The 26,569-nt window shown below is 33.0% G+C and overlaps 2 protein-coding genes across 2 annotated transcripts in view; both read right to left on the bottom strand.

The window, feature by feature from the left end:
* The window catches only part of LOC133197648 (multidrug resistance-associated protein 1-like), a 42,446-nt gene extending 23,004 nt beyond the window's left edge, over positions 1-19,442 (bottom strand). The window contains exons 1-13 of the mRNA XM_061333766.1: positions 19,353-19,442; positions 12,472-12,648; positions 11,014-11,130; positions 9,665-9,793; positions 7,529-7,639; positions 5,894-5,955; positions 5,535-5,669; positions 5,228-5,428; positions 4,484-4,664; positions 3,621-3,941; positions 3,389-3,526; positions 3,025-3,253; positions 2,871-2,931 (exon numbers count right to left, since the gene is read on the bottom strand). Of these exons, the coding sequence (XP_061189750.1) occupies positions 2,871-2,931; positions 3,025-3,253; positions 3,389-3,526; positions 3,621-3,941; positions 4,484-4,664; positions 5,228-5,428; positions 5,535-5,669; positions 5,894-5,955; positions 7,529-7,639; positions 9,665-9,793; positions 11,014-11,130; positions 12,472-12,648; positions 19,353-19,388 (1,898 nt within the window). The 5' untranslated portion in view covers positions 19,389-19,442. The remainder of the gene's footprint in view (positions 1-2,870; positions 2,932-3,024; positions 3,254-3,388; positions 3,527-3,620; positions 3,942-4,483; positions 4,665-5,227; positions 5,429-5,534; positions 5,670-5,893; positions 5,956-7,528; positions 7,640-9,664; positions 9,794-11,013; positions 11,131-12,471; positions 12,649-19,352) is intronic.
* Positions 19,443-23,674: 4,232 nt separating this feature from the next.
* Positions 23,675-26,569, bottom strand: part of LOC133197010 (multidrug resistance-associated protein 1-like) — a 52,089-nt gene continuing 49,194 nt past the window's right edge. The window contains exons 25-29 of the mRNA XM_061332850.1: positions 26,018-26,164; positions 25,035-25,193; positions 24,739-24,905; positions 24,280-24,474; positions 23,675-23,807 (exon numbers count right to left, since the gene is read on the bottom strand). Coding sequence (XP_061188834.1) covers positions 23,693-23,807; positions 24,280-24,474; positions 24,739-24,905; positions 25,035-25,193; positions 26,018-26,164 — 783 coding nt within the window. The 3' untranslated portion in view covers positions 23,675-23,692. The remainder of the gene's footprint in view (positions 23,808-24,279; positions 24,475-24,738; positions 24,906-25,034; positions 25,194-26,017; positions 26,165-26,569) is intronic.

Consider the following 26,569-nt stretch of genomic DNA (forward strand, 5'->3'; position numbering starts at 1 on the left):
TGTATTGAAGATAAAAAATGTAAATGTTTCTACGATAATCTACTCTTTAAGAAATTTAAAGCTCCAAGTCACCAATTAATGTTTAAAAAAATTTTTTCTGTTGCCAAAGAGAGTTGGAAATTTATATATAGAAACAAAGTAAAAGACATTTATGACAAAAGAATATGTGAATTTAATTACAAATTGTTAAATAATACATTATGTTGTAACAGTTTTCTTTTTAAATGCAAATACAGAACATCTGCTTTTTGTAATATGTGTGATGAAATTGAAGATATTAGACATTTACTTTTTGATTGTGCACATGTTCAAATACTATGGAAAAATCTGAGTTCTGTGTTAAATTTTGATATACAGTGGAAACATGTCATATTAGGGTTTTATTCTGAAAAGAATTCCAAATTACAATTTTTGAATACCTTTGTGTCTTTCCTAGCGTATAAGATATATAAATTTAAAATGTTTTGTAGATGTCAGAACAAAACTGAAACAAATGATATGTTACTCTCTTATGTAAAAAATAATATTAAAAAAAATATGGACTTATTAATGAAGTTAACGAAAACTCATATGTTTAAAAATAAGATAGTGTCATTTGTAGAATTGCTATAATAAATATTTGTTACTCTGTTATTTATGTTATACTAACTATCCTGACCCGGGATAGTTGGAAATTGTAAATGGGTTTGCACAATGATTAATAAATTAAAAAAAAAAATGAATAAAATTCAAAATGAAAATGGCGAAAATGGTCACACTTCTCTAGAGGTTCTCTCTCTCTCTGTTTGGGTAATTACTTTAAAGAAACCAGAAAACCTACAAAGTTTTACAGGGCCCCTCAGTATGCTTTAAAGAATCTGGGGGGGGGGGATAAGACGAGCCATGTGCCCATGCTCATTTTTCGGCTATGCAAGAACATTTATTGGAAAAAATCTCTCAGTTGTTCGAATTTACTTAAGCATTTTACTGTTTACCGTAGTTTTCAAAATGATATTTATATTCTAAACCAGCTAAACAGTTGACTTTCATTTACTGTCACAAATGTCTAACAGGGGTAAGGACTTCTATTAATTCTATTAATTATTCTGCATATTGAGTGTTTACACTTATTGTGGAGATATTATAAAAATGTTAACATCGTATATAATGATAATGGTGATCTAGAAGCGCTTTTATTTAAAATAAATAAAAACGGGAATAAAAGTATTCAAATATCTATTATAATTTTTATCCGGCATTTTAAATTATTTACTGTAAATAAGTTCATTACTAAATGTATATATTTTATTTCCAGTGAAAATATTTTTTATAAAGTAAAACAAAATTAAAAAAAACAAAAAAATAAAAAATAAAAAAATCAGAGCATGACTCGAACACTTTCCTCAATAAACGTCCCTTTAAAGAGCTCCTCGCTAACCACTAGACCACGGAGTCAACTTACATGTCTATTTAAAAAGCATACAGTTCTCTATATTTAGCAAGCGTTTTTGGACTTAGAATTTTTTAAGACCACGGTGAAAATTTAAGTAAGTTAACTTTATTTTTTATGTAGAGTGGGTCTTCATACCAAATTTTTGCAAGTGTAAAAAGCAACATCTTTCCATTGCTTTTCATTAATCGTTCTCAAAAAAAAATGGTACGATGACCCACTCTATTAAAAAAAATGTAGTTATATCATCCAATTTATGTCAGTTTCTGTGAAAATTGAGGTGATGCCATTTTGTTGTGTTAATCAAATTCATTTTCGCTGTTACAGTATTCAGGTTTTGTCAAATTTGTAGGCAAATGGTAATAAGCATTACATTAATTCAACAAAAAGTGAAATTTTTGTAAAATGAATTTATTGTTTTTTTATCGATCGTTATGTAGGCATATGGCACGGCTTATCCCCCCAGTTTCTTTAGCAATAATCTTGACCTTTTTACCTTGCCCTATGACAATTAACCTCAGAATCTATAGGGATCTCTTTTGTGTGAATTTTAAGTATGCATGCTAAATATACTTGACTTTTGTACCATATGTGAGGTCAGTTTAAAATAAACAGTTTTGAGTTTAATCTTAAATGCAAAGATGTTGTCCTCGAATTGTGACTCAATATATGTGTTATTTTTACGTTTAAAAATACACGATTTACTGCATTGCAACACTCAATAATTAATAGCCATGGTAATAGTCCTACCCTTTTGGCATAGACCTTTATTCGAGAAAAGTCTTTGTATATTAAAACAGATGATAAATTAAGGATAAATAACACAAACAAACTTTTTTTAAAAGAAATTAGCAATATTTCTCACAGATTAATATTCTAATAAGTAACCTGGATGATGTTTACTAGGTAAAGTGGGAGAACTTTGTAAGATTTTGTCGCAATGTTAAAAAATATGTGTAAAATTTTGTATAGTATTATATAGAAAATAAACCAAAGTCGCATATTTAAGCACCAAAGAAAACTTATCAATCCAGGCATCAAATTTTTGTTTGTGTTATGTATCCTTAAGAGAATTATATATATATATATATATATATATATATATATATATATATATATATATATATATATATATATATATATATATATATATATATATATATGTGTGTGTGTGTGTGTGTGTGTGTGTGTGTGTGAGGGTGTGTGTGTGTGTGTGTGTGTGTGTGTGAGAGGGTGTGTGTGTGTGTGTGTGTGTGTATAGCATGCATACTTAAAATTCACACAAAAGAGATCCCTATAGATTCTGAGGTTAACTGTCATAGGGCAAGGTAAAAAGGTCAAGATTATTGCTAAATCATCAGTAGACTTGAAATTATAATTTGAGTTTTTCATTTCAATTTAAATATTACATATATTAGACTGACTCAGTCAAATGACTTACTCTTCTAGGATACGGTTGCCATCCCAAGCAAACACACCGTTTCTGATTTCAATGGCTTTCTCTAAAAAATACTTCGGCATAATTAAAAATACCGATGGTTAATCGTTTCTAGAAAACACAAAGAACAATAAAACTGAAACAAAAGACAGTTTACCTTGTTTGAAATTTCTTTGAACAACATCTTCTTGGATATCTGTTCTGTTTAGGAATTTGTTAATTCGTTTGACTGCCACGAAGAAGTTCAAATTTTTGCGTAGAGCCACTTGTATCATGTCGATGGCAAATCTTAGAATATTGAATAGAGAAAGAGAGACAAATATTGTCCTGGCCTCAAGAGGTTTATCACTGATGCGAACGTATGTAAAGAACGTAGAAAATATCACCTACAAGATAAAAAAAAAATAGAATTATACCAAATTATACCTACATGCACATATGTTCAAAGGATTGCTGCTGCAAATTGTAACACGTACATGTAGACGAATTAGCTACTACATACATGATGCAGAATTACTTACTATAACAGGTGTTATGTGAAAAAGTGTTTCCAAGATTCGCTCTAAGACCCTCAAATGCAGTAGTTTTTTAAGTTCCTTGTTTCTTACATCTATAATTTTGTTTTTAAAAGTCATTTCCCAAGCATACAGCTTTAAGACCTACAACATAGAGATATTTTAATCTTGTTAACATCAATTGATCAACTGAAGGAAATTAGCAGTTTCCAAGAATGAACATATCCTGGATCTATACCTTTATGCCATTGATAACTTCAGATAAAAGATTAATTCTCCAGTCTTTGACTTTCATTTGTTCCTGCATCACCCTAAATGTTCTAGAGGCAAGGAAAGCATTCATTGGTACCAAAAGAGCCAAAACCCCACATCCTGCAAACATGGCATAACCAAGGATCTCATACAGAAAATAAAGAGCCAGCATTGTCTCCACAAGTGCTTCAATCCAGATCCCGACGAACATCATGTTGTCTTGAATGGTAGAAGTATCGACCGACATCAAATTTAAAATTTCACCAACTGATGAGGTCTGCTTTGAGTTGCGACTTACTGTCAATGCCTTAAAGATTTCAGAAATATTTTGCTAGGACTGAAAGTTATATTTGTAAAGGTTTCAAATTCCACCCTGCAAATTGACATTGAATAAGAATATAAGCAATTATCATTCTATAATATTTTGCTGATGAATTTATACTTATATTAATATATTGACTGCTAAGTCATCTATTTTCAGGAAATGATTGTAAAATCTATTCACTTGCATCGCGCTTTAGTCTGGGTAGACGAAGTTGTGGAAGAAGGTGCATTTCTAATAATCACTCAGTACCAAGACGTAAAAAAAAAAGATGTTTGGAATATATCGAAGACTTGAATACATCACTTTTAAGAAGGTTTGTACGACAGCAAATATACACAATAATACCCGCAGGAAAAACATAACTTCCTTCAAACTTTAGTACACCATAAACATAGGGCGTTGAACTGGTATCCCCACCCATTTCCTCATTTGAGAAAACCAACAATAAAGGGTTTAGAAAACACTGATATATTTAAAGTATGAACCAGAAAGTGTGTTAGTAAGTTTATAATTAATTTCATTACCTTTTTATACAGTGCAGTCATTAGTGTAGCACTGACTCTTTTCCCAAGGTTCCAGGCCGTGTACATAGAGTGATAGTGAAGGAAAACCTCTATCACTGATACTACAAAAAGTGATACGGCCAACATATAACCCCACCATAGCTGGTTTGTCCCAGGTTCTGCTATAAACTCTAGAAGTAAGCTGAAAGCAATATGTACAAGGAAATAGAAGCATTTTTATGCAGCTATTCTAATAAATTAATTAACATAATTCCAAGACTGGTCTCTAAAATTGTCCAAACGGCAATTCATTATTATGTTTCAAATTGTGCAGTGAAAAGAAATGCAAAGCTACTTTCAATATTTTGAAAATGATTTCATTAAACAATAAAATGTTTTCTTTGATTGTTAATACGTGAATCATTGGCTGCAATCATTGCAGAGAAATGTATTATTTGATTTGTAAAATTTCATTTGTTCCACTTACCAAGGATATTTTCACATTTAAAAAAAAGTACCTTGTGTAAAAAAGTTTATTCCACTTTCAAGAGAAATGTGTTTTATGTCCTGTTAAGCTTCCTCTCCCTATGGGTTCTTAGATTCGTTATAATTGATATATCTTTTCACTTATTGTGACAATATAAGCAAAATCATATTCAAACTCTTTCATTTGTTTACTTATCGAGGGTTGATAAACCTAATAATTTTATAATTCTCACTTGAGTAATTAAGGGTTGATAAATCTAGTAATTTTATAATTCTTACCTGAGTAATTGAGGGTTGGTAAATCTAGTGACAAGCATGAGTGTAGTAAGTAGATGGAATTTTAGATATTCCCATCCAAAAATTTTTAAAAGGATGGTCAAAAGGGATTGATTGGAAGTACGAGGGTCGGAATAATGTGTATGTCCAACCTCAGTAAGCAAGGATTCTCCTGCATCTTCTTGTTCCTTTTTTATTTTAATACTGCAGAGAATATAAACCATAATTAAATCTTCATTAATGATTTTTGAGAATTGTTTATGCATATAAATTCTTGAGATAATCAAAAGATGTTTGCGCGCAAACTTACCGCTTCCGTCTGTTATTTTCTGAGCGTTTCCGGCATTTTGAATATTTAGTAAACAGGTAATCAGCTCTGTCATTAGAATCTAAGGGATAAATATCGTCTTGTTTTAAAGTTCTTCTGTATCCTTTGGTTAAAACCCTATTAATGTACGTATAATAGAAAAATTCATATTAAAATTACCGTCCAAATATCTATTCATACACTATATTTCTATTGTATACCTTGAAGTAAATTTCGAAAGCTCGTCTAGAGCCAATACACCATGATAACTTAAAACTAACATACAGTGAACATTTGAATGTTGCAGGCAGTTCAGCTCAATAATTGCTTCAAAATAATTGAGTGTCCAATTTGATACCTACCAAAAAGTCCAGGAAAAAAATAGCCTGACCGGAAAGGAAGATTTTGAATATGGGCTATTCCCCTGAAAAGATGTAAAATCAGCAGTAAATTAGGAAATTATAAACTTCTGTAGTTGGATTTATTATCTATCTATCTATCTATCTATCTATCTATCTATCTATCTATATATATATATATATATATATATATATATATATATATATCGGAGTAAACTTACAGAATTGTCTAAATCCTAACAATACAGAATATAGTCTCTCTGTTGTAGTGTGTAGATGCTTATTTACTTCATGAATGAAATAAAGTACATCCATTTTTTTTATTTTAAAAATATCATTTATTTCATTAAAATGGAATTACACTTTTTTTTCAATTGGTAGTACATAGAAAATGCAGATTTGTTTGAGAATTTTATATAATTTAAATACTGCTCTGATTAGCTAAATTGTTCAGAGATTGCTTTTTAAACTTCAGAAAAGATTTTTATTTCAATCAAATTCTCGGTGACTTTTTAAATATGCTTATTAATATAGAAATAGTTTATAGTTTTTGATAAGAGACGACATAGGCTAATTAGTTTCTATTATTCCTTAGAGGCGATTTGATCTTCATGATTGGTTGAAAGTCTTAAACATGTTTTTCTTATTTGCATGTTACAATAAACTATCAATTATCATATTTAAACTAAATCAAATTCAAATAATTCTAAAATTTCCAGCGGCAATTTGACTTTTGGGTATGTTTTATTGATATGGATATTTCTATTGCTAGTAGATTAATGATAAAATAAATACTTGATTTAAGAAAAAGGGGGAAATTTAAGGATTCTACGTAGACGATGAAAAAGAACAGAAGGCATGCAAATCATTAGGCATCTATTAAACTCAGTAGTTCAATCAAGCAAAGTAATTGTTTCAAAGTTGTTTTATTTCAAAAACAGAAACATATCTTCATAGAATTTAAACATATATATTATAAAAAAAAGATTAAGGTTAGCATTAAAACCAAATTCCTTATTTACGGGTTTTTTTTTTTTTGGATTGGTTGTATGTTGTTTTACGTCCTATTCGAGAATTTTTCACTCATATAGAGACGTCACCATATACCGGTTAAGGGCTTCAAATTTTGACCATTACTCGGCACTCACGGCCTTTGAGCTGTGAGGGATCTTTATCGGTTTTTAAGGTCTCATCCGAAGGACCCGCAACTTTCACTTCAAAGTGCCGAGCGCAAGGCGAAGGAACAGTTGCTACCCATTTTTTATCGACTTAGGTCAGTCGCGGCCGAATTCGAACTCAAAACCTCCCGATCACGAAGCAAGCGTTCTACCGCCTGAGCTACCGTGAACGGTATATTTACGGTTGGTATATGTAAAGAAATAATGATATCAGTGCTTTAAATAAATGTACAATTTCAGTTTAATTCAGAAATGATAACAGATCAAATATTTTTTTAAGTACCGCTTATTTTCATTTGATATTTTAGAACAAGAAGTCGTGGTGCTCATTTTAATGTGCAGCCAATCAACAAGTAAGAATAAAGACTTATTTTTAAAAAAAAAATGACTGAGTATTTTTGATATTGAAACCGAATTTAAAAAAAATTGCTTCCCTTCAAATTACAAGTAAAAATGATACCTTGTCCTTGGATTTTTGAGTTTCAGCAAAACAGGACAAAAACCACAGCATCCACTGTATCCCATAGATAGTAGAAAACAGGGCCAATGACAGACAGCTTCCAGAATATTCCTGGAAATAATAGAAAAAAGTAAGAAAGTGAAATCAATATTACATAGATAGTAAAAAACAGGGCCAACGACAGAGGACTTCCGGAGTATCCCTCGTAATGACAGGGGGAAAAACCTGACAATTTAGTTAGATACAAATTCTATAGAAAGTAGGTTAACTAAGAAAATATTCTTGGAAATATATATATATATATATATATATATATATATATATATATATATATATATATATATATATATATATATATATATATATATATATATATATATATAGACTTGCATTTTTAATGGACCATTTGAAGAAGATAGTACAGGTGAATACTTTGATTTTTTTTTCTCTTGAGCTAGTGTTTGTGATTATGGATGTTGTACAGGCTCTTTAAGCCACCACGTGTGTCGGAAGATAATAATTCTTATTCAACCAGTTGGTTGCTTAAAAGTAAATTGCTAACATAGGAATAGCTGTTGTGAACTTTGTAACATTCTTAATCATAAAAAAGGTTTAGATTTGTATTCCAACATACTTCGAGTTGAAGTTAACACCCTGGATTTCCTAAGGTTATTCCAAAACTGTTGCTTTCAAACTTTTGAATTATAAATAAACCTTACAGTGCCTATATATTAAACATTTAAAACAAAATTCTCTTATGTGTTCTTGCTCTTTTTCTTCCTTTAACGACAGTCCCGATGGACATGTCAATACCGGAGATGTAATATAGTGAAAAATGGCAAAAAAGTAAACATCTTCAGGGTCCTAAATGCAGGGAGCTCCGATCAGTTAGCGACAAAACTTCATTTTTATTATGAATTCTGTTAAATGTTATGCCAGAATATTAAATATTAGAAACATAAACATGACAGAATACTGAAGAAGGGATTTAAGATCTTCATCCAGGATTATTTTGCCTGCTTCAATTTGTATATTTTCTAAATTGTCCAGTATAATATTGTATATTTAGAGTCTTTTTTGGAGCAAAAAATATATGAATATTTTAGAACATGTCTAATTAGAAAAAAAAAAATCTCAACAACAAGTCTTTTACGCGTAATCTTATACATAACATTTTGAGTACATTTTTTCATAGATTTACTGTATGTGCAATGTCCTCATAAGATTTCTTTTTTTGAAATAGAGACTTATGTGAATGTGAGATTTATACTGAATAATTTCTGACCCACGCTTTACACAATTTTACAGGAATTTATACATTTCCTTCTTAAATTGATGTCAACAGGCAATTTTTCCCGATCATTTATCCATATGCTGTAGATCAATAGTGAGAGATTGTCTTGTATTTGTGATATTATTGACTGAGAATTGCATATAAGGAAGTGTCATCAGCAATAGGTCATATATTATTAATGAAATCATCACATATATCCTAAACAAACAAAAGGATTAGGAATTGCCCCAATACAGAATGCTGAGGAAGGTATTTATTGTTTCAAGGGTTTGATGTAAACCCATCTGCAACTTTTTGTTGTCTCTCAGGTACTTCATTCTCATTCTAACCACTAATACATTACCACTAATTCTATAATTTTAAATTTAGATTAAAGAACTTTTTGCCTAACTTTATAAAATGCCCTTGAAATGACACAAAAATAAATCTTAAATCTTTTGTCCAGACTGGAAATTGAAATAATTATGCTATATATTTTTACCGGTTGATTAAAAGTATTACTCAGTTCCTCCATTATTCTTGGTCTATAATTTAATACCCCTTGAACACTACCTTCATTCTGGGAAATTACACAGAAAATAGAAAAATATGCATATTATCAAAACAAATATATTTTCCAATTAAATATTCGTCTGAGTATAAAATACTTAATTAATAATCACCAATCACCTACCACGTGTAAAGTTTAAGCGAATAATTATCACGTCTGTCTATGTAAACGAAAACATCATATTGTCAACTAATATGTGTTTTAGTTTTAGTTCAGTACCAAGAATAATGATCTCAGCTCATATATTTACACAGTGTATTTCAGATTTTGATATATTCATATATGTACTTACCGATAGGAGAATTCTGTGGTAGAGTGGGACAGTATTAATTACGATGGCCACAGTCCAGTAAATGAATAAAACCCCTGAAGTGACAAAGCCCTTCCATCGCTCCATATAAATGTAGAAACCCACCAAAACCTTTAAAAGAGAGAGAGAGAAAGCAAGATAAAAAGCATAGACAAAAATATTTGAGACACACAATTCCTTTCCATTCTTCTTTTTTTATACACAGTTACTTTTTTGAAAGAAAAAAAATGTAGATATGAATAAAAATATAATGTATAGATATGATTAAAAATATACAATGTATAGGAATTTCCTAATGTAGATTTTCAAAGTTATACTATCACAATCATATAAAAAAGAATAAAGAAAATTTATCTAATAGAATTGGCATGCTTAATTCACAAAAACTAGCAATATTAATTTTCAACTATATGTTATGGGCTTCAACTATGGATAACGATATTTATCTATATTTACCATCTCTATATTACATCTTAATGTATGATTGATAAACCAAATTTCACACATTGAAATCTATAATGCTTGGGTTATCTGAAAATGTCGTACTCTGACTTGTAAATTTTGGCTAACGATTCCATACTCGTTAAAATATGTTTACTACAGTGAACAACTCTAAAATATAGCTTGCATCTTTTAAAGGCTGCGATTTTACAAAAATTAGTACCTTTTTTAATTTTGGAAACTTACTTTAATTACTAATTTGACTTTCTATCGGAGACATGCATTTTTTATGTAAAAATATGATTCAAGACTCCTAAGTATAGTTTGTCATGTAAACACACTTGCTCAAACAAAACAGGTATTTTGGCATTAGGATACAATCGCTGTGTTATTAGTCCCCTACCGGTGAAACCGGAGGGGACTATAGGTTTCCTCTGAGTCTGTCTGTCTGTCTGTCTGTCCCTCTGTCTGTCTGTCAGTCTGTCCCACTTGGTTTTCCGCACTTTTTTCCTAAACGCTTGCAGATATTGAGCTGATTTTTGGTATTTGAGTGTATCTTGATGAGTTACAGATCAAGTTTGCATTTCGTTCCGCTTCATTGATTTTTGACGGAATTACGGCCTTTTCAATTTTTAGGGGTTTTCCGCAATTTTCTTCTAAACGCTTGCAGATATTGAGCTGATTTTTGGTATGTGGCTTTACCTTGATTAGTTACAGATCAAGTTTGCATTTCGTCCAGCTTCATTAATTTTTGACGGAATTATGGCATTTTCAATTCTTAACGGGAACGGAACCAGATTACACTTGCCGGTAGGGGACTAGTATTGCTAATGCAATACTCTCAGAATGCTTGTTATTGTAGGCATACTTAACCTGTCTAAAGATTTTACCAGTGTAATGATCTGCAGAGTACAGCTGAATACAGCTGTCTTCCATGTCAAATAATGAGACGCATCCTCAACTATCCACTCAACAATTAATAATACAATATTAATTGTCAGGAGTAACTGAAATATATCAACAATTAACACCATAGGTTTACTGTGAGAACGATCTGAAAAATAAACATACAGGTATATTCAGTAAAGTGCATATGAATATGATTTTCAGAAATATATGTATATAGTTTCATATTCGTTTATATAAATAAATCTTTTTCATAAATACTACGGAAAAATTTTAGTTTGAGAAAGTGCAATGATGCATGCCAATCTAACATACTCAATATTTGGTGTTTACCCACCCTCAACCCACCCCACCCCTTTTGGAAGCGTGAGGTGCTTAATGCATCCCAGATGAAGCATTTATGAGTGTTAATTGTCAATTCCTAAGTGTGAATAATGTCAAAGAACTGTGTAATCTAGGAAAATATATCTTATAAGCCTTTGAAATAAGAAACTATCAACAATCGCGATAGACCTGTCTTCTATGTATACTACCGTTCACGGTAGCTCAGTTGGTAGAGCGCTCGCTCCGTGATCGGGAGGTCGTGAGTTCGAATCTCGGCCGCGACTGACCTAAGTCGATAAAAAATGGGTAGCAACTGTTCCTTCGCCATGCGCTCGGCAATTTGTAGTGAAAGTTGCGGGTCCTTTGGATGAGACTTTAAAAACCGAGGCCCCGTGTCATGGCAGGCGTTGGCACGATAAAGATCCCTCACTGCTCAGTGGCCCTGAATGCCGAGTAAAGGTCAAAATTTCAAGCCCTTCACCGGTATATGGTGACGTCTCTATATGAGTGAAAAATTCTCGAATGATACGTTAAACAACATACAATCAATCAATCTACGTATACTTGATACGTGTATTTTATTAACTATATTTGTTAAAATTATTATTGTTGTATAATTTCTATCATGACCTTATAATTTGTTATCTATCAATTTCAAATACATGTACAATCGTTCCGTTCCTATGTTTATATAATTATACAAAATGTAACATGTCATAGAATGTTTATACTTTGCAAAAATAATAATAATAATAAAAAATAATAATAATAAAAATAATAACTGAAGAAATAGACAGATTACCAGTTTTGACCAGGTCTATACTGGCATTGGACAGCATTTTAAAATCTTTTTTTTTAAACTCTTGCAAGAAAAGAAATCACACTTTCAGCATCGGAAATGTTAATAATTTAAATACTCCTGATCACAGATTTTACTCATTATATAAATGGGTCTTTTCTTATTTTCTTTTTTCTTCGGGAGAGGGTTGGGGGAATGGGGGTAGCACTAATGAAAATTTACAAAAAAAGTGCCTAAGACGCAGAAAGAGCTTACAAATATGTACGACAATTTTCCTCGGAGAAAGTTTGTATGGTCAATCTTATCGAATTTCGCTTACCGTTTTTAAGATGATTCTCCAGCTTAGAGGATTTGGACTTGTTTTCTGTCTAATCAGGTAATACATATAGAAAGGAGAGACAATCCATATCCAGCCATGGATCACCCACACAGGAACAGAGGAAAGGAAGCAAGGAGAAAATAATGGCTTCTCCCCTCTTATAGTCAGGTTCCAGTCCTGCAATTACAAAAAGTCACACAAATTATTCTCCCTTTGTATGATATTTTCTTCAAGTCATGGCATGCATGAATGCAAAATGAGTATAACATAGCAAAAAAAAAAAAAAAAACAAAAAACAAAAAAAAAAAACCACTCGTTTTCTTCAATGTCATACTTTGATTCACTATAGCGAATAATACGCATTGTGCTTACTATGGAAAATGCTGATATTTTTACTTATTTGATGACTACTATAGAATTTTGATTTACTATACTTAGCTATAATCTAATTTTTACAGAAATCTACAGTACATCAACGTAAACCATAGTGGCGAACTCAAAGAGGGAATTTGATTTTTGCCAAGAGAGGCTATACATTTGCTATTTCCTGCAAATTTATTCTATAACTGTTTTATTATACCGAATCAATTTAAAGAGCGTACATATATTTATTAACCAAACCTCTCAGACATATTTTTTGAACAAAAAGGTATTCATTTAAACACCAAAACAACTACTAAAGTTTTATTCAATTTCCATTTAGTGATTTAATAGATATAAAGGGAAATGATAACATCCTACGATAGAGTTACTATCACAGATATTTAATGAATTATTTTTAAACAGTCAGCATTAAAGTAATTTATGACAGTCTTAACCAAATAAAAAGCTAAATAACAGCCACAAGTGTGAAACAGCTGCATAGAGTGATTTCTGTTCTGATCGGATTACTCCGTTTACCTCATCTAAACAGAAAGCTCACAGCTGTTATGACCATAAACTAAGAACAGACTTAAGTCAAAATTTTGATTATTAATATCTCGAGTTTTATTCAATGTAATTCCTTAAAAATTTGCAATTTGTATAACATTTAAATTCAAATATATAATGGAAATTTTGTTACATTGTCAAAATTATTCCATAAGTTATATTGGTTTGAAATTTTGTCTTGAGTCTTTTCTCAGTTTATGGTCTTAGAGCCAAGGGATGCTTACTCCTTTTAAGCACCTGATTCCACCTCTGGGGTTTCCAGGGGTCCAAGTTTTTTGCTTTGTTTTTTTTGCCATGTTAAAAATTCGTGTTTTCTTTAGATTTATGAGATTTATCATTGTTCATTACCTTCACCGTGTTCTCTTTTTATTGCTGTGACTAGGACTAATTTATTAACAACTGAATCATGTGCATCACATTGGGGATAGTGGCAAGAGTCTTAAATATATCATAACATCCCCTCTTTTTTACAGAATAGCAAATTCAAAATACGATTGATAAGAAATTTAGCAGTTATAGTCTTAAAAATGTTCTGAATGATAGGGAAAAAAACAACAGCAAATTATTGTCCACGGTCCATAAATGAGCACAACGTTGTTATGAAAAGAAAAAAAAATCATTAACATAAAAGATTAACTTGATCTACAACATATTTACAGTCTTGATGGAAAATAAATCTATTGGCACACATAGTCGGCAAGGTGTTTAGGTGGCACGATTGTTCTCTGGCTCCTTCGGACACTTGGCTGCAAAATCTGATTGTCCTTCACTGTTGGTCCTTTTGTTTTGTCAGGATTGCAGATGTCTTCCTGTGGATAGTCCACATGTAGGTCATCACGAGGTGGTACTTCTCTCGAGATGCTCAGGTCCCTGCGGTTTCTACGATACTGTGTTCCATCAATGTCTACTATGTATGAACGCGGTAAAGTGTGTTTTTGAATACATTTTCCATTTATCATCTCCGAGTCTGGTTGGTTTTACTCGGATGCAATCTCCTGTGCGCAGTTCGGGTAGTGGTCGTGCTCCTTTGTCATAATACCGTTTCGACTTCCGTCTCTTGATCTTGATCTTGGTTGGTACATGTTTAGGAATTTCTGGTTTAAGAAGCTGGTATGTGATCAGGAGAGATGCTCTTGTTCTTCTTGACATTAGCCCACGTCTTGAGTTGGGGTATTCCTCCAGTCTAATATGGCTCTCCAAAGGTCTTTCTTATCTTTCATTGATTTCTTGATGATCCCTTTTGCTATCTTCACGGCAGATTCCGCTTTTCCATTTGACTGGCTGTGGTAGGGTGAACTGGTAGCAAGTTCAAATTCCCATTCATCTGCAAAATTCCTAAATGTGTCATTTGTAAATTGCGGTCCATTGTCGCTTATGACAGTGTTTGGAATCCCGTGACGACTAAAGTGCTCCTTCAAACATTTGATGATGGTATCTGCTGAAGTAGAAGAGAGTTCGTTGAGTTCCCAGAAGTCAGAGTAGTAATCGACTGTAATGAGATAATCCTTGTCTCTGATCGACAATAGGTCAGTTCCTACTTTGCTCCATGGTAGCTTTGGTATCGGATGTATCATTAATGGTTCTTTGGTTTGTTTTGATTGGAATTCATTGCAGATGCTACCCTGTTGTATAATCTTTGATTTCGCTGTTCATTGCAGGCCAGTAGATAGAATATCGGGCTTTACGAAGGGAAGCTTCAACACCTTGGTGACTAGAATGTGCTTTGGACATCATCTTGGATCTCAGTAGTTTTGGAATAATGATTCTACAACCTTTGAATAGTACACAGTTCTGAACTGTAACTTCTTCTCTGTAGGTCCAATACTCCTTTGCTTCTGTTGGTACACTGTTTTTGTCGTTAGGCCACCCTTTTACTATGAGTGTTTTCAATGTCTGCAATGCATTGTCTGTCTCAGTGTATTTTCTGATTTCTTGCAGACTTTTGTTAGAAATGTTTATGGATTCTGTGCAGTCCATGTCATCCAGTTCTTTCATCAGCATTTCTTCTTTTTCAATCTTGAATATTTCATACTGAGATTATGTATTTGTTGTTTCTTGATTAGGCAGTGCAGCCCTTGAGAGAAAATCGGCAATTCTTTAGTAGTTCTTTATTTGTAGTTCTTTACCTCGCTTGTAGACTACATCTATATTGTACTTTTGTAGCCTAAGGAGCATTCTTTGCAGGCGTTTAGGTGCTGATAGAAGGGGTTTCTTGAAGATTGCCTCTAGGGCTTTGTGATCCGAGTGCACTGTGATTTTCTCTCGTCCATAGATGTACTGGTCGAACCTTTCACAAGCAAGTACAATGGCGAGGCATTCCTTTTCAATTTGTGCGTATCTTTGTTGTGTTTGTGTCATGGTTTTGGATGCAAATGCGACAGGTTGACCATTTTGTAAAAGTGTTGCTCCCAATTCACTTTCGCTGGCATCGCATTGTATTGTGACATCTGCTTCGATGTCGTAGTACTTTAGTACTGGGTAGTTTGTAACAAGCTCTTTCACTTTCTTGAACGCCTCCTCTTGTTTTGATTGCCATGCCCATTCATTGTTTACAAGACGTCTCAGGGGTTCGCAGACTTCAGAAATCATGGAGTAGAAATTTTGACAAATAGTTGACAAACCCAAGGAATCGTTGCACAGATTGTACATCATGAGGTTGAGGCATGTCTTGAATTGCTTTGACTTTTTCTGGATCCGGCTTTAATCTTTCCTTTGTCAACAAGTGTCCTGTATATGGCACTTCTTTGCAGCGTAGATTGAGCTTCTTTTATTAAGCTTTAAGTTAACTTTTCGTGCACGATTGAGAAGGTTTCGCAGGTTTTCGTCGTGGTCTTTTAATGCCTCTTCTTCTGAGTCTCCACAGCCGAAAACAAGTATGTCATCCACTATGACATCTACTCCTTTAAATCCATTGAGAGCATCATGCTGTCTTCGCTGATACTCTTCTGGCGCTGTAGATATTCCAAAGGGCATACGGATCCATCTGTATCTTCCGAATGGCGTCCAAAATGTCGTTAGAAAACTACTTTCCTTGTCTAGTTTTATTTGCCAAAATCCATCTTTAGCATCGAGTACTGAAAATACCTTAGCCTTGCTGAGGCGTGGTAGAATTTCTTCGATTGTCGGCATTGGATAATGCGAGCGCTTCAGTGCTTTATTTAGATCTTTGGGATCTGTACATATTCTAAGCTTATTTGGTTTCTTCACCGCAACCATGCTGCTTATCTATTCTGTTGGCTGTGTCACTTTAGCGATGACACCCAATTTCTCCGATTCCTGTATCTTTTCCTTTAATGCTCTTTTCAGTGGAGCAGCTACTCTTCGAGGCGAGTGTTGCAATGGAGTGATGGATTTATCAATTTCTAAGTGATACTCTCCTGGTAAACATCCTAGACCAGTGAAGACATCTTTATACTCGGTCAGTATTTGCTCTTTTGTAAGTTCTTTGTGTTTTGCTTTCCCAGTTACTGAATGTACGTTTTCATTCAGCTGAATGATTTTCATCTTTTCACAAGCTTCTGCTGACAATAGTGGGTACTGCTTAACATCTACGATTTGGAATTCGAGTTTGTACTGTTTTCCATTTAGCTCAACATTCACTACTGCCTGGCCAATGGGTTTCATTCGTGACCCATCATAGAGTGTCAGTTTTGAATTACTCTTTTGCATTGGTGGATCTCCATTTTGCGCAATAGTGCAAAAGTCCCTGTAGCTGATAAGGTTGCATGTTGAACCGGTGTCTATTTGGCGTTTCATTTCAGTTACATTTTTCTGTTCTGCAAGTTTCATTTTCATGTTGACAAACCATTGCTTTCCTGTGGACTGTACTGATCCAATGCTGTGTGTATCTTTAAAAGCTGAATCTTTAGAATAAGTGTCATCCTCAGAGTCGCTGTTGTCTTCGCCAACTAAATGCACTCTGCGTCTTCCAGGTTTTCTTTCTGTTGTTCTGATATCTGTTTTCTTAGAATTGCTTCGTAGCGTTTGTTTGCAGACTTTCGCAAAATGGTTCATCTTGTCACACTTGCTGCATTTCTTTCCATATGCTGGACATGCTGTTTTGCCTCTAGCATGATTTCCTCCACAGTATTTGCATTTCGAAGCATTTGGTTTTTGATTGTCAAATTTTCTTGCTTTTTCCGGCTTTCTTGAACTGTAGTGAATGCTTTCTTTTGTCCCTTCAGATTCTATCTTCTTAAGTTGTTGTTGTGCAACTTCACTGGCTCTACACGTGCTTATTGCTTTCTTGAGATCTAGCTTTGGTTCTCTTAGCATCCTTGCTCTTGTTGGGTTGTCATATATTTCCAGAACTAATCTGTCTCTTATCATATCATCTGTGAGGCTTCCAAACTCACAGGAGTCAGATAGTTGTCTTAGCTTTGTTATGTATTGGTCTAATGTTTCTCCTTGCTTTTGGTCAGTTGTGTTAAAGATGTATCTCTCATAAATCACGTTTACTTGTGGTTCAAAATGTTTTCTGATAGTTTCAAGTATGGTTTTTGTTTTCTTGCGGTCTTGCTCAGACATGCGAGATGTCTGTAAATTCTGTAGCAATCTTTGCCCATAATGCTCAGTAATGATGCAACTCTGATAGAGTCATCTTTCTCACAAAGTTGTGTAGCTATTTCATAGTTCTCCCATTGTGACTGGAAAAATTTCCAATTACTTTTGAGATCTCCCCTAACTTCCATTTTGTCTGGTACTGGGAAGTTTGATGCTGCCATGTTTTGATCATGTGATTTCTATTTTTCTCTCCTGCACGTGTGTGCCTACCATGTCTTATCTCTGCAGTTAGAGTCGTTTTCTGTTATCTTCTTTGATAATCAGTATGCCAGTATCAGACTCTTTAATAACAAGTCTGATGAAATTCACTAAAAGTCAGGGATATCAAAGTTTTCCTACCAGAGTTAAGAACATAAATCCTTCTCACTCAGTTCTTTCTTTGCAGTTCCCGCGTGATTGTTCTAGCATCACAAAATATCACTGCATGTACTCATATTTATCAAACAGTCATTTAGGCTTTCACAAACGTCTCGCTTGTCGCTTGTCCTCACTAAATGTGTGCGTAGGGTTTATGCTTATGAAATAAATCCTTTGCTATCTTGCAATGTTTGCTGTGAAGTCGGCACTTCTGACACCATGTTCTAAGACTAATTTATTAACAACTGAATCATGTGCATCACATTGGGGATAGTGTCAAGAGTCTTAAATATATCATAACACAATAGTGAATGTAAAATATTTTATTTATGTACATTCCTTCTTTTTATAAACCTTTATTTTGTAATTGCCTAATGATTATGTAATCTGATAAGCCTTATGGCTTATAAACAACAAACGCATATTTAGAAATGTAGCTGAAAAAGATATAATACGTATGCTCTCTAAGAATCGGCATGGCCTTCGCTGAATGGGTCTATTTATCATGATGTCAAGTGTTTGATTTGTTTATACTTTTCAGATTTCGTCAAGTCAGTAAGTGAATTTAGGGCAGTACATTTTTATGCAGTCATATTTTTTTTTCGTGTTTTTCTACAATGTGTCTACTTAACGATTCAAACAAATTACTTATATTTTACTTATCACCTTTGATTTTTTTTTTCCTTCATAATATGGGGTTTGCCGAATGTATTAAGATGTGATTTGAATTCGGCTTCAATCCTGTGTATTAAAAAATTGAAAAATTTAATTCTTAATTATGAATAGTATAAAATTGTATAGAATTCAGTGTGAATGTATCAAGACAATTTTTTCAACAGCCAGAAGCACTTCCATTTCTAAAGTTTTGCTAAAGTGACCCCTGCGTGAACTGCGTACAGTATTTTGTCTCAGGTAAATAATTATCGGTTTACTGATAGCATTTCAGAGACATGTTGATAATTCACAGGTAACATATTAAAATGTTGCATGCACATTTTGAACTATTATAGAGACGAGAAATATACACGTACCCAGAATAGAGTGTTGTTTCTGCAGAGTTCAGGCATGTCACTGTTCAACTTGAATTCAATATTCTTATCTATTATTTCTCTGAAGAAGAATTTTTATATTACTTTAGTATTTCCTTCTTGTTGTGCAATATACTTGCAAGTAAGGTAGCCCGTTTGTGTTGATATTGTATAATTGTCATTGGTTCGTTTGGCATCACGTGTCGAGGTATATAAATGCGGATAGACATGGACTATCTAATGATAATTTTTAACAAGAGGCCCAAGGACCTTAACAGTCACCTGAGTATAATACAACAATTTAGATGACCCACAGAGTACAAAATAAACTGATAGATGAAGATTTGTTGTCCAACAGCAAAAGAAATAGGATGATCAGGATCAATGAAATAATTAGTTTAGTATTCAGTAACAACTCATAAATTAAGTTCTAATTTCCCCATTTATCACTATCAACATGCAGACTATGAACAAACTATTTGTGCTTCTGTACTATTTTTAACCCCATATTATAGCTCCTTATATTGGCCTCTCTTGGTCTTTGAAGAATGTTTAATGAGTTATTTTTATCTCATTTTTATTTATCTATTAAGTACAAGTCTACTTGATCATTGAAACTAAGAAAGAACATTTTGCATTATACGATAAAAACTCTTGCATAATTTTCTTATTCTATTAACCTTTCAAACACTTTATTTACAGTGATTAATTATCAAAAGTGAATGGCAAAGGGGAACAACTTCTCTCAGTAGAATAAATAATAAATAGAGCCCTGCCCAGGACCAGAACACTTGACCAAATGGTTCAGATGTTAAAAAATCTGGTAAAAATACCCTTGCTTATTAAAACATTTACTCAGTGTTTGCCTCTGATATGCCCAGGAGCAGAGAAGAATTTTACAGAAACAATGTATTTTTACTACAGATTCAACATAACGCAACCCTAACACCAGAACTCATGACCCAGGGTCATAAAATTCACAAATTTGGAAGAGGTACCCTCATCATCTTAACTATGCACTTAGTAGAAGATTTTCAAAGAATCAACACATTTTCACTATATATATAAATATATATATATATATATATATATATATATATATATATATATATATATATATATATATATATATATATATATATATATATATATATATATATATATATATAAATTATCAATAGCCCCCCCCCCCCGAAACACCAGTACCTCTGACCCTCGGACCACACAAGTTTTAAAAATTTTGTAAGAAGCACCCTTGTTCATCATAACTATGCACTTTGTTTATCTGCTCAACACTATAAGGAGCAGACAGGACTATTTAACACAATTAATGCATTTTCACTAAATTATTAATAGAGCATTACCCTTACACCAGAACATCTGACCCAGGGGCAATGCAACTCATAATTCTGGAGGAAACACTCTTGCTCATCATAACTATACATTTAGTTTCTTTGCTTTATAACCAGGAGCAGAAAAGAATATTTTCAAAGAAATTATGCCGTTTCACTACATAATCAATAGACCCCCCTCCTTTCACCAGAACCCTCGACCCTGGGGCCATGAATTTCAAAATTTTGGAAGAGGCATCCTTGCTTATCATAACCATGTACTTAGTTTGTTCAAATAATACCCAGGAGCAGGGAAGAAATTTTCAAAGAATTAATGCATTTTCACTATATAATCAATACAGCCCCGCCCTTACACCAGAACCCATGACCCAGGGGCCATGAAATTCACAATTATGAAAAAGGCAGCTTTGCTCATCATAACTATGTATTTAGTTTGTTTAATACCCAGGAGCAGAGAGCAGAGATATTCAAAGAATTAATGCATTTTCACTATAATCAATAGAGCCCCACCCTAACACCAGAACCTTTGACCCAGGGGCCATGAAATTCACAATTTTGGAATTGGCAGTCTTGCTGATCATAACTGTGTACTTAGTTACTTTGTTTAATACCCAGGAGAAAAGAAGAAGATATTTAAAGAATTAATGCATTTTTTTACTATTTAAACAATAGAGCCCTGCCCCAACACCAGAACCCTTGACCGAGGGGCCATGAAATTTACAATTTTAAAAGAGGCATCCTTGCTCATCATAACTATGTACTTAGTTTGTTTGTTTAATACCCAGGAGCAGAGAAGAATATTTTCAAAGAATTAATGCATTTTCACTATATAATCAATACCCTCCCCCCTCCCCCCCCAACATCAGAACCCTCGCCCTAAGGGACATGAAATTCACAATTTTCGAAGAGGCAGTCTTGTTCATCATAACTATGTATTAGATACTTTGTTTAATACCCCGGAGCAGAGAAGATTTAAAAAAAAAAAATGGATTTTCACTAGATGATTTATATAGCCCCACCCTAGCACCAGAACCCCTGACCCTGGGGCCATGATTTCCCAATATTGGTAGAGGACTCAATGGTTATCACAATCATGCCAACAGTATGACTGCTTGATGTCCAGGAGTAAAGAAGAAGATTTTTAAAGATTGCATTAATTTTGGTGGTTTTAGCCCCACCCCTGGGGCCCCAGGGGGGCAGGGAAGGGACCATGAAATTCACAATTTCTGTTTCCCTTCACCCATAGATGCTATATGTCAAATTTGGTTAAAGTGGTTCAGCGGTTCCAGAGAAGAAGTTGAAAATGTTCAAATGTTAACGCACCACGACAGACAAAAACGGATAGCAATAGGTCAACTGAGTGACTCAGGTAACCTAAAAGCTCGGATAGACCCGGAGCTTCTAAAAACAGATACAGCAATTCCTCTTTGTAATTGTGACGTCATAATGGGTATGACGTAACAATGCCCTAGGTGTTTATCTACTGTACATTGATAACATAAATGTTTAATATATCAAGCATAAATTTGTACAAAAAATCATAAATAACATTAGCATTTAATTTTTATTTTACATTCATTCAGTATGAAAGATACACAGTGTCATTAAAATATCTTACTTTGTTTTGATGTCTAGTGTCTATGTGTTAAAAGAGAGATGAAAACTTTATTCTTTTTTCAAATTAAATTTGTTTTTTAATCTTTTTAAAAAAATAAAATAACAAATGTAGCCCTTTCATTCGGTCAATCCATAGATATATCGACTTCACAGAAAAGCATATCGACCTCGCAATTTGTGCTCGGTTGATATGCTTTTCTGTGAAGTCGATATATCTATGGATCGACCTCATGAAAGGGCTTTATTTGTATTTTATATATATATATATATATATATATATATATATATATATATATATATATATATATATATATATATATATATATATATATATATATATATATATATATATATATATATATATATATATCCGGTGCCATACACAGTTGCGTGTATGAAAGTGTATTAAATTTCACTTAAAGGTTTAAATTTTTGCTTGATAATTGAAATAATTTCTCAATAGCATAGCTCAAAATACCACATTTTCCTCTGGAAAAACGAAAAATGGGAAAGTACTCTATTTTTTTTATTTTTAAACATATTTGATACTCTTGCAATCAGTGTTCATGGATAATAATTGATTTAGTTTCTCCACAATACATGGGCTACTTGATGTTAAATCATTTAATACACTTTCATGTCCGAGTCTGATGAAGTCATTTAATGAAATACCTTAATTTTTTTTTTTTTTTTTTTTTTTTTTTTTTTTTTTTTTTTTGCATTTGTAGTTTTTCGACCTGTCATCCAATTTTTTTTCTTCTAAAGAGCTAAAGATTCGCATGTTTGAACATGTAAATCATAATGCAGTTTAGAAAGTTTTGTATATTGATTTCTTAAGTTATCATAATTTAGATGGAAATGGATATATGTCCGACTTAAATGATGCACATTTTTTAAAAACCTTCTTTATATGAGTATTTCACATAATTTTATGAAATTTATAGATACTGAAAAAAATTGCATGACTATTTTTTAAATAAATATCTTCTTCATTTGCACAGAAAAGTATTTTGAAATTTTCAATACTTTTTTTTATTTACTTGAAAATATTTACAAATCTATTAATTTCTTTAAACTACAAGAAAACAGATATTGAGGCCAGAGACATCTTAACACACTGGAAAAAGAGAAGGGGGATGGCGGCGGTGGATTAAATCCAAGAAATCATGAAATATAACTAGATTAGTCAAGTCCTAGTGTGAAATTTTGAGCATCCGATAAATTTGACAATATGAGAAATATTCCCACAAGCGGAAATCGTTAACTTATTTCGCATGCACATCCACTTTCATTTCCAAGAAAGAAACAGTTACAGTATACCTTGTAGAGGGTAATAAAAATGCAACCCAGTACAAAAAAGTGGCTGAAGATAGTTTATTTTATAATGACAGCATTTTTGGCCAGTTCATGAAACAGACTCTTAGTGTCGGCCATCAGATTCTGTGGTGTGTCTGATTCCAGTAGACGACCATTGTCAAGAACCAAAATTCTATTTTAAAAAAAACACATACAATTTATATAACTTGAGCAAATCTGTCCACTGTAAAATGTTTTTTATCATTCTATATTTGAAGAAAACACTTCAGAAAGTAAAATATATCATGATATTTATCATCCTCTATTCATGAGATAGTGTACAATGTATATATTTACTTTTGACAAATAATGGACATTCGCACTGATCGTGCATGTCGAACACTATGTTGCAATAAGACCTAAATTAATTTAGGAAATGTAATTAAGTAAACACTAATTATATACATTTATATACAAGTATAAACCAAATATTGAACAATCATAAATTCCTTTCCTTTACCATAATAACTTCAAAAGAAATTTATGGCCAAGTAATATACTCGAACATGTTTTAATAATCTAGACTCTTTGACCTTTATCATTAATAGTATAGTCCTTTATTTGGAGTAAATTTTATGGAATCCTCTTAAGATACTGTTTTATACCTGTCGTAGTCCATCACTGTGTTGATCCTGTGTGCGATGGTCAGTACTGTACATTCCCGGAATTCTTCACGTATCGTCCTCTGTATCAGATCATCTGTCTCCAGGTCTACAGCAGCGGTGGCTTCATCCAGAATCAGAATTTTTGTTTTCCTCAACAGAGACCGCGCCAGACAAACTAACTGCTTTTGACCCACACTGAAAAGGACAATACCAAATATACTGTATTAATTTTCCCTTCAGAGGTTTACCTAGCTGAGGATAAACTGGGCTTTGATCATAATTAGTAAATTTCATTTCTACATTCCTTCTGTTCGCATTCCTGTAATAGAAATAGTACTTTCATAATCTTTTTAATTCACTATTAGTACATCTTCATTTATGTAACTGTAAATTCTGTAAAATTATCAAAATTAAAAGCAAATTAGCCAAACTGCAGCATTAAGACTGACATTTCAGTACCTGAGGTTCCCTCCACTCTCCCCACACTCTGATTCTAATCCAGCAGGCAGAGACTGCACAAAAGATTTCAGATGAGCATGCTCAAGAGCATTCCAAATCTCTCCATCAGTTTTCTGGTCCATTGGATCTATGTTCATCCGTAGAGTTCCAGAAAACAACACTGGATCCTTTTAGACAAAAATATATGTGTAGTTGAAAGGATCTCTCTCTCTCTTTCTCCTAAGAATAATCCATACTTTTGAATTAATACAATTGTGCAGAATGTCATATCATCCATCAGAGGGATCAATTGTTACCTGAGGCAATATAGTCAGCTTGGATCTACAGTCATGAAGTCCTATATCTGTTAACTTGACTCCGTCTATTTCTATGTTCCCAGAAGCTGGTTCCATCAAACGGAACAAACCCAGAGTCAGGGAAGATTTACCTGCTCCTGTTCTCCCAACAATGCCAACCTATACACAAACAATAAAGTCTTTTAAAATAATAAAATTGCCATTATATAGATATGCTGGCAAGTCTATGACTAGTTTTAGTTGACCTACCTTTCGTCAATATAAAATTTTGAAAAAACATTTTTTCTTTGATCTTTTTTTTTTGTAAAGATTTGACCCTAATGTAACTCCACCAGCTCCAGAGCCAATGATTAAGACAAACTTCACTACACGGGATATTTGTATATAAAAAGGATTAAATGTATTCACTCTTCCTCTGATTTCTTCTCATTTCAACTTTGTCCTCCTATTGTGGACACCCGGGGGCTGATTTTACAAACTTAGATCTTCAGAATAGGGGGATATTTCTATATAAATATGACATTGTAGCCTTTCTTTTCTTCATAGGGTTTTAAATGATCTTTCACAATTTCCTGTGACCCATACGTAATGTCCTAAAGCCATGATTGAAGACAAATCTACACTCAATTAGGAAGCATACGCCAAAGTTGTGTTATTTAGGATTCTGTGGGTGTTGACAAGAACATTTTAAAATTACACACTCAAAAAAACACAAGCTACTAATCATTTCCCTTGACAAGATGTTCGGCCCCTTTTTGACAGATTTTATCACCTCCCAAAGAGGTTTGAACCAAGTTTGGTTGAAATGGGCAAAAGTGAATCTGGAGAGATCGAAAAAAAAAAATTAAAAATGAACAGATGACGATGATCAGAGAAACTCTTTTGAGCTTTTGGATCTGGTGAGCTACAAAGCAACAGAGAACGATAGGAATCTTAAGGAATTTATTCTGTTGCAATCGTTCTGGTAATCCATAGTTTTCTACCTTTTCTCCGGGTTTGATAGTGACATTGATATCCTTCAGAACTAAGTCTAGCTTAGGTCTGTATCGTGTGGAGTAGGAGGTCAGAATGACCTGACCTTGACACGGCCAGTCCTCTGGAGGTCGGTGATCAGCGTTGACTAGGTCAGCCTATAACGCAAAATAACTTGTAATGAAAGAAAAGCAAACTAAGTTTCTACGGTATCTTCAATGAAATAGAGAATTTAGCAATAGGAAAGTTCAGTCACATATTACAGAATTTTAACCAAAACCAGCGAAGTGAAAATAACATAAAAAAAATATCATTATATTCTGAATAAAGAAATATTATATTGCTGAATTTTGTAAATGGAACAAATAGAATTTCTTGAATAATAAATGTATAAACGTTTATAATTATTCATTACGCCTATTTAAATGTAAAAACCAAATGTCCACAGGTGCCGGGTGTAATACATCAGACTATCACCTCGATTTTTCTATGACAGATTATGTGTTCCTGGTTCTGATGCGTTTTTTGTGTTCTCTGTTGTATATTCATAGTGCTTAGCTTGA

This window comes from Saccostrea echinata, unplaced genomic scaffold, assembly GCF_033153115.1.
Source record: "Saccostrea echinata isolate AGI-Se365-2 ecotype Australia unplaced genomic scaffold, CSIRO_AGI_Sech_v1 ptg000030l, whole genome shotgun sequence".
NCBI lineage: Eukaryota > Metazoa > Mollusca > Bivalvia > Ostreida > Ostreidae > Saccostrea > Saccostrea echinata.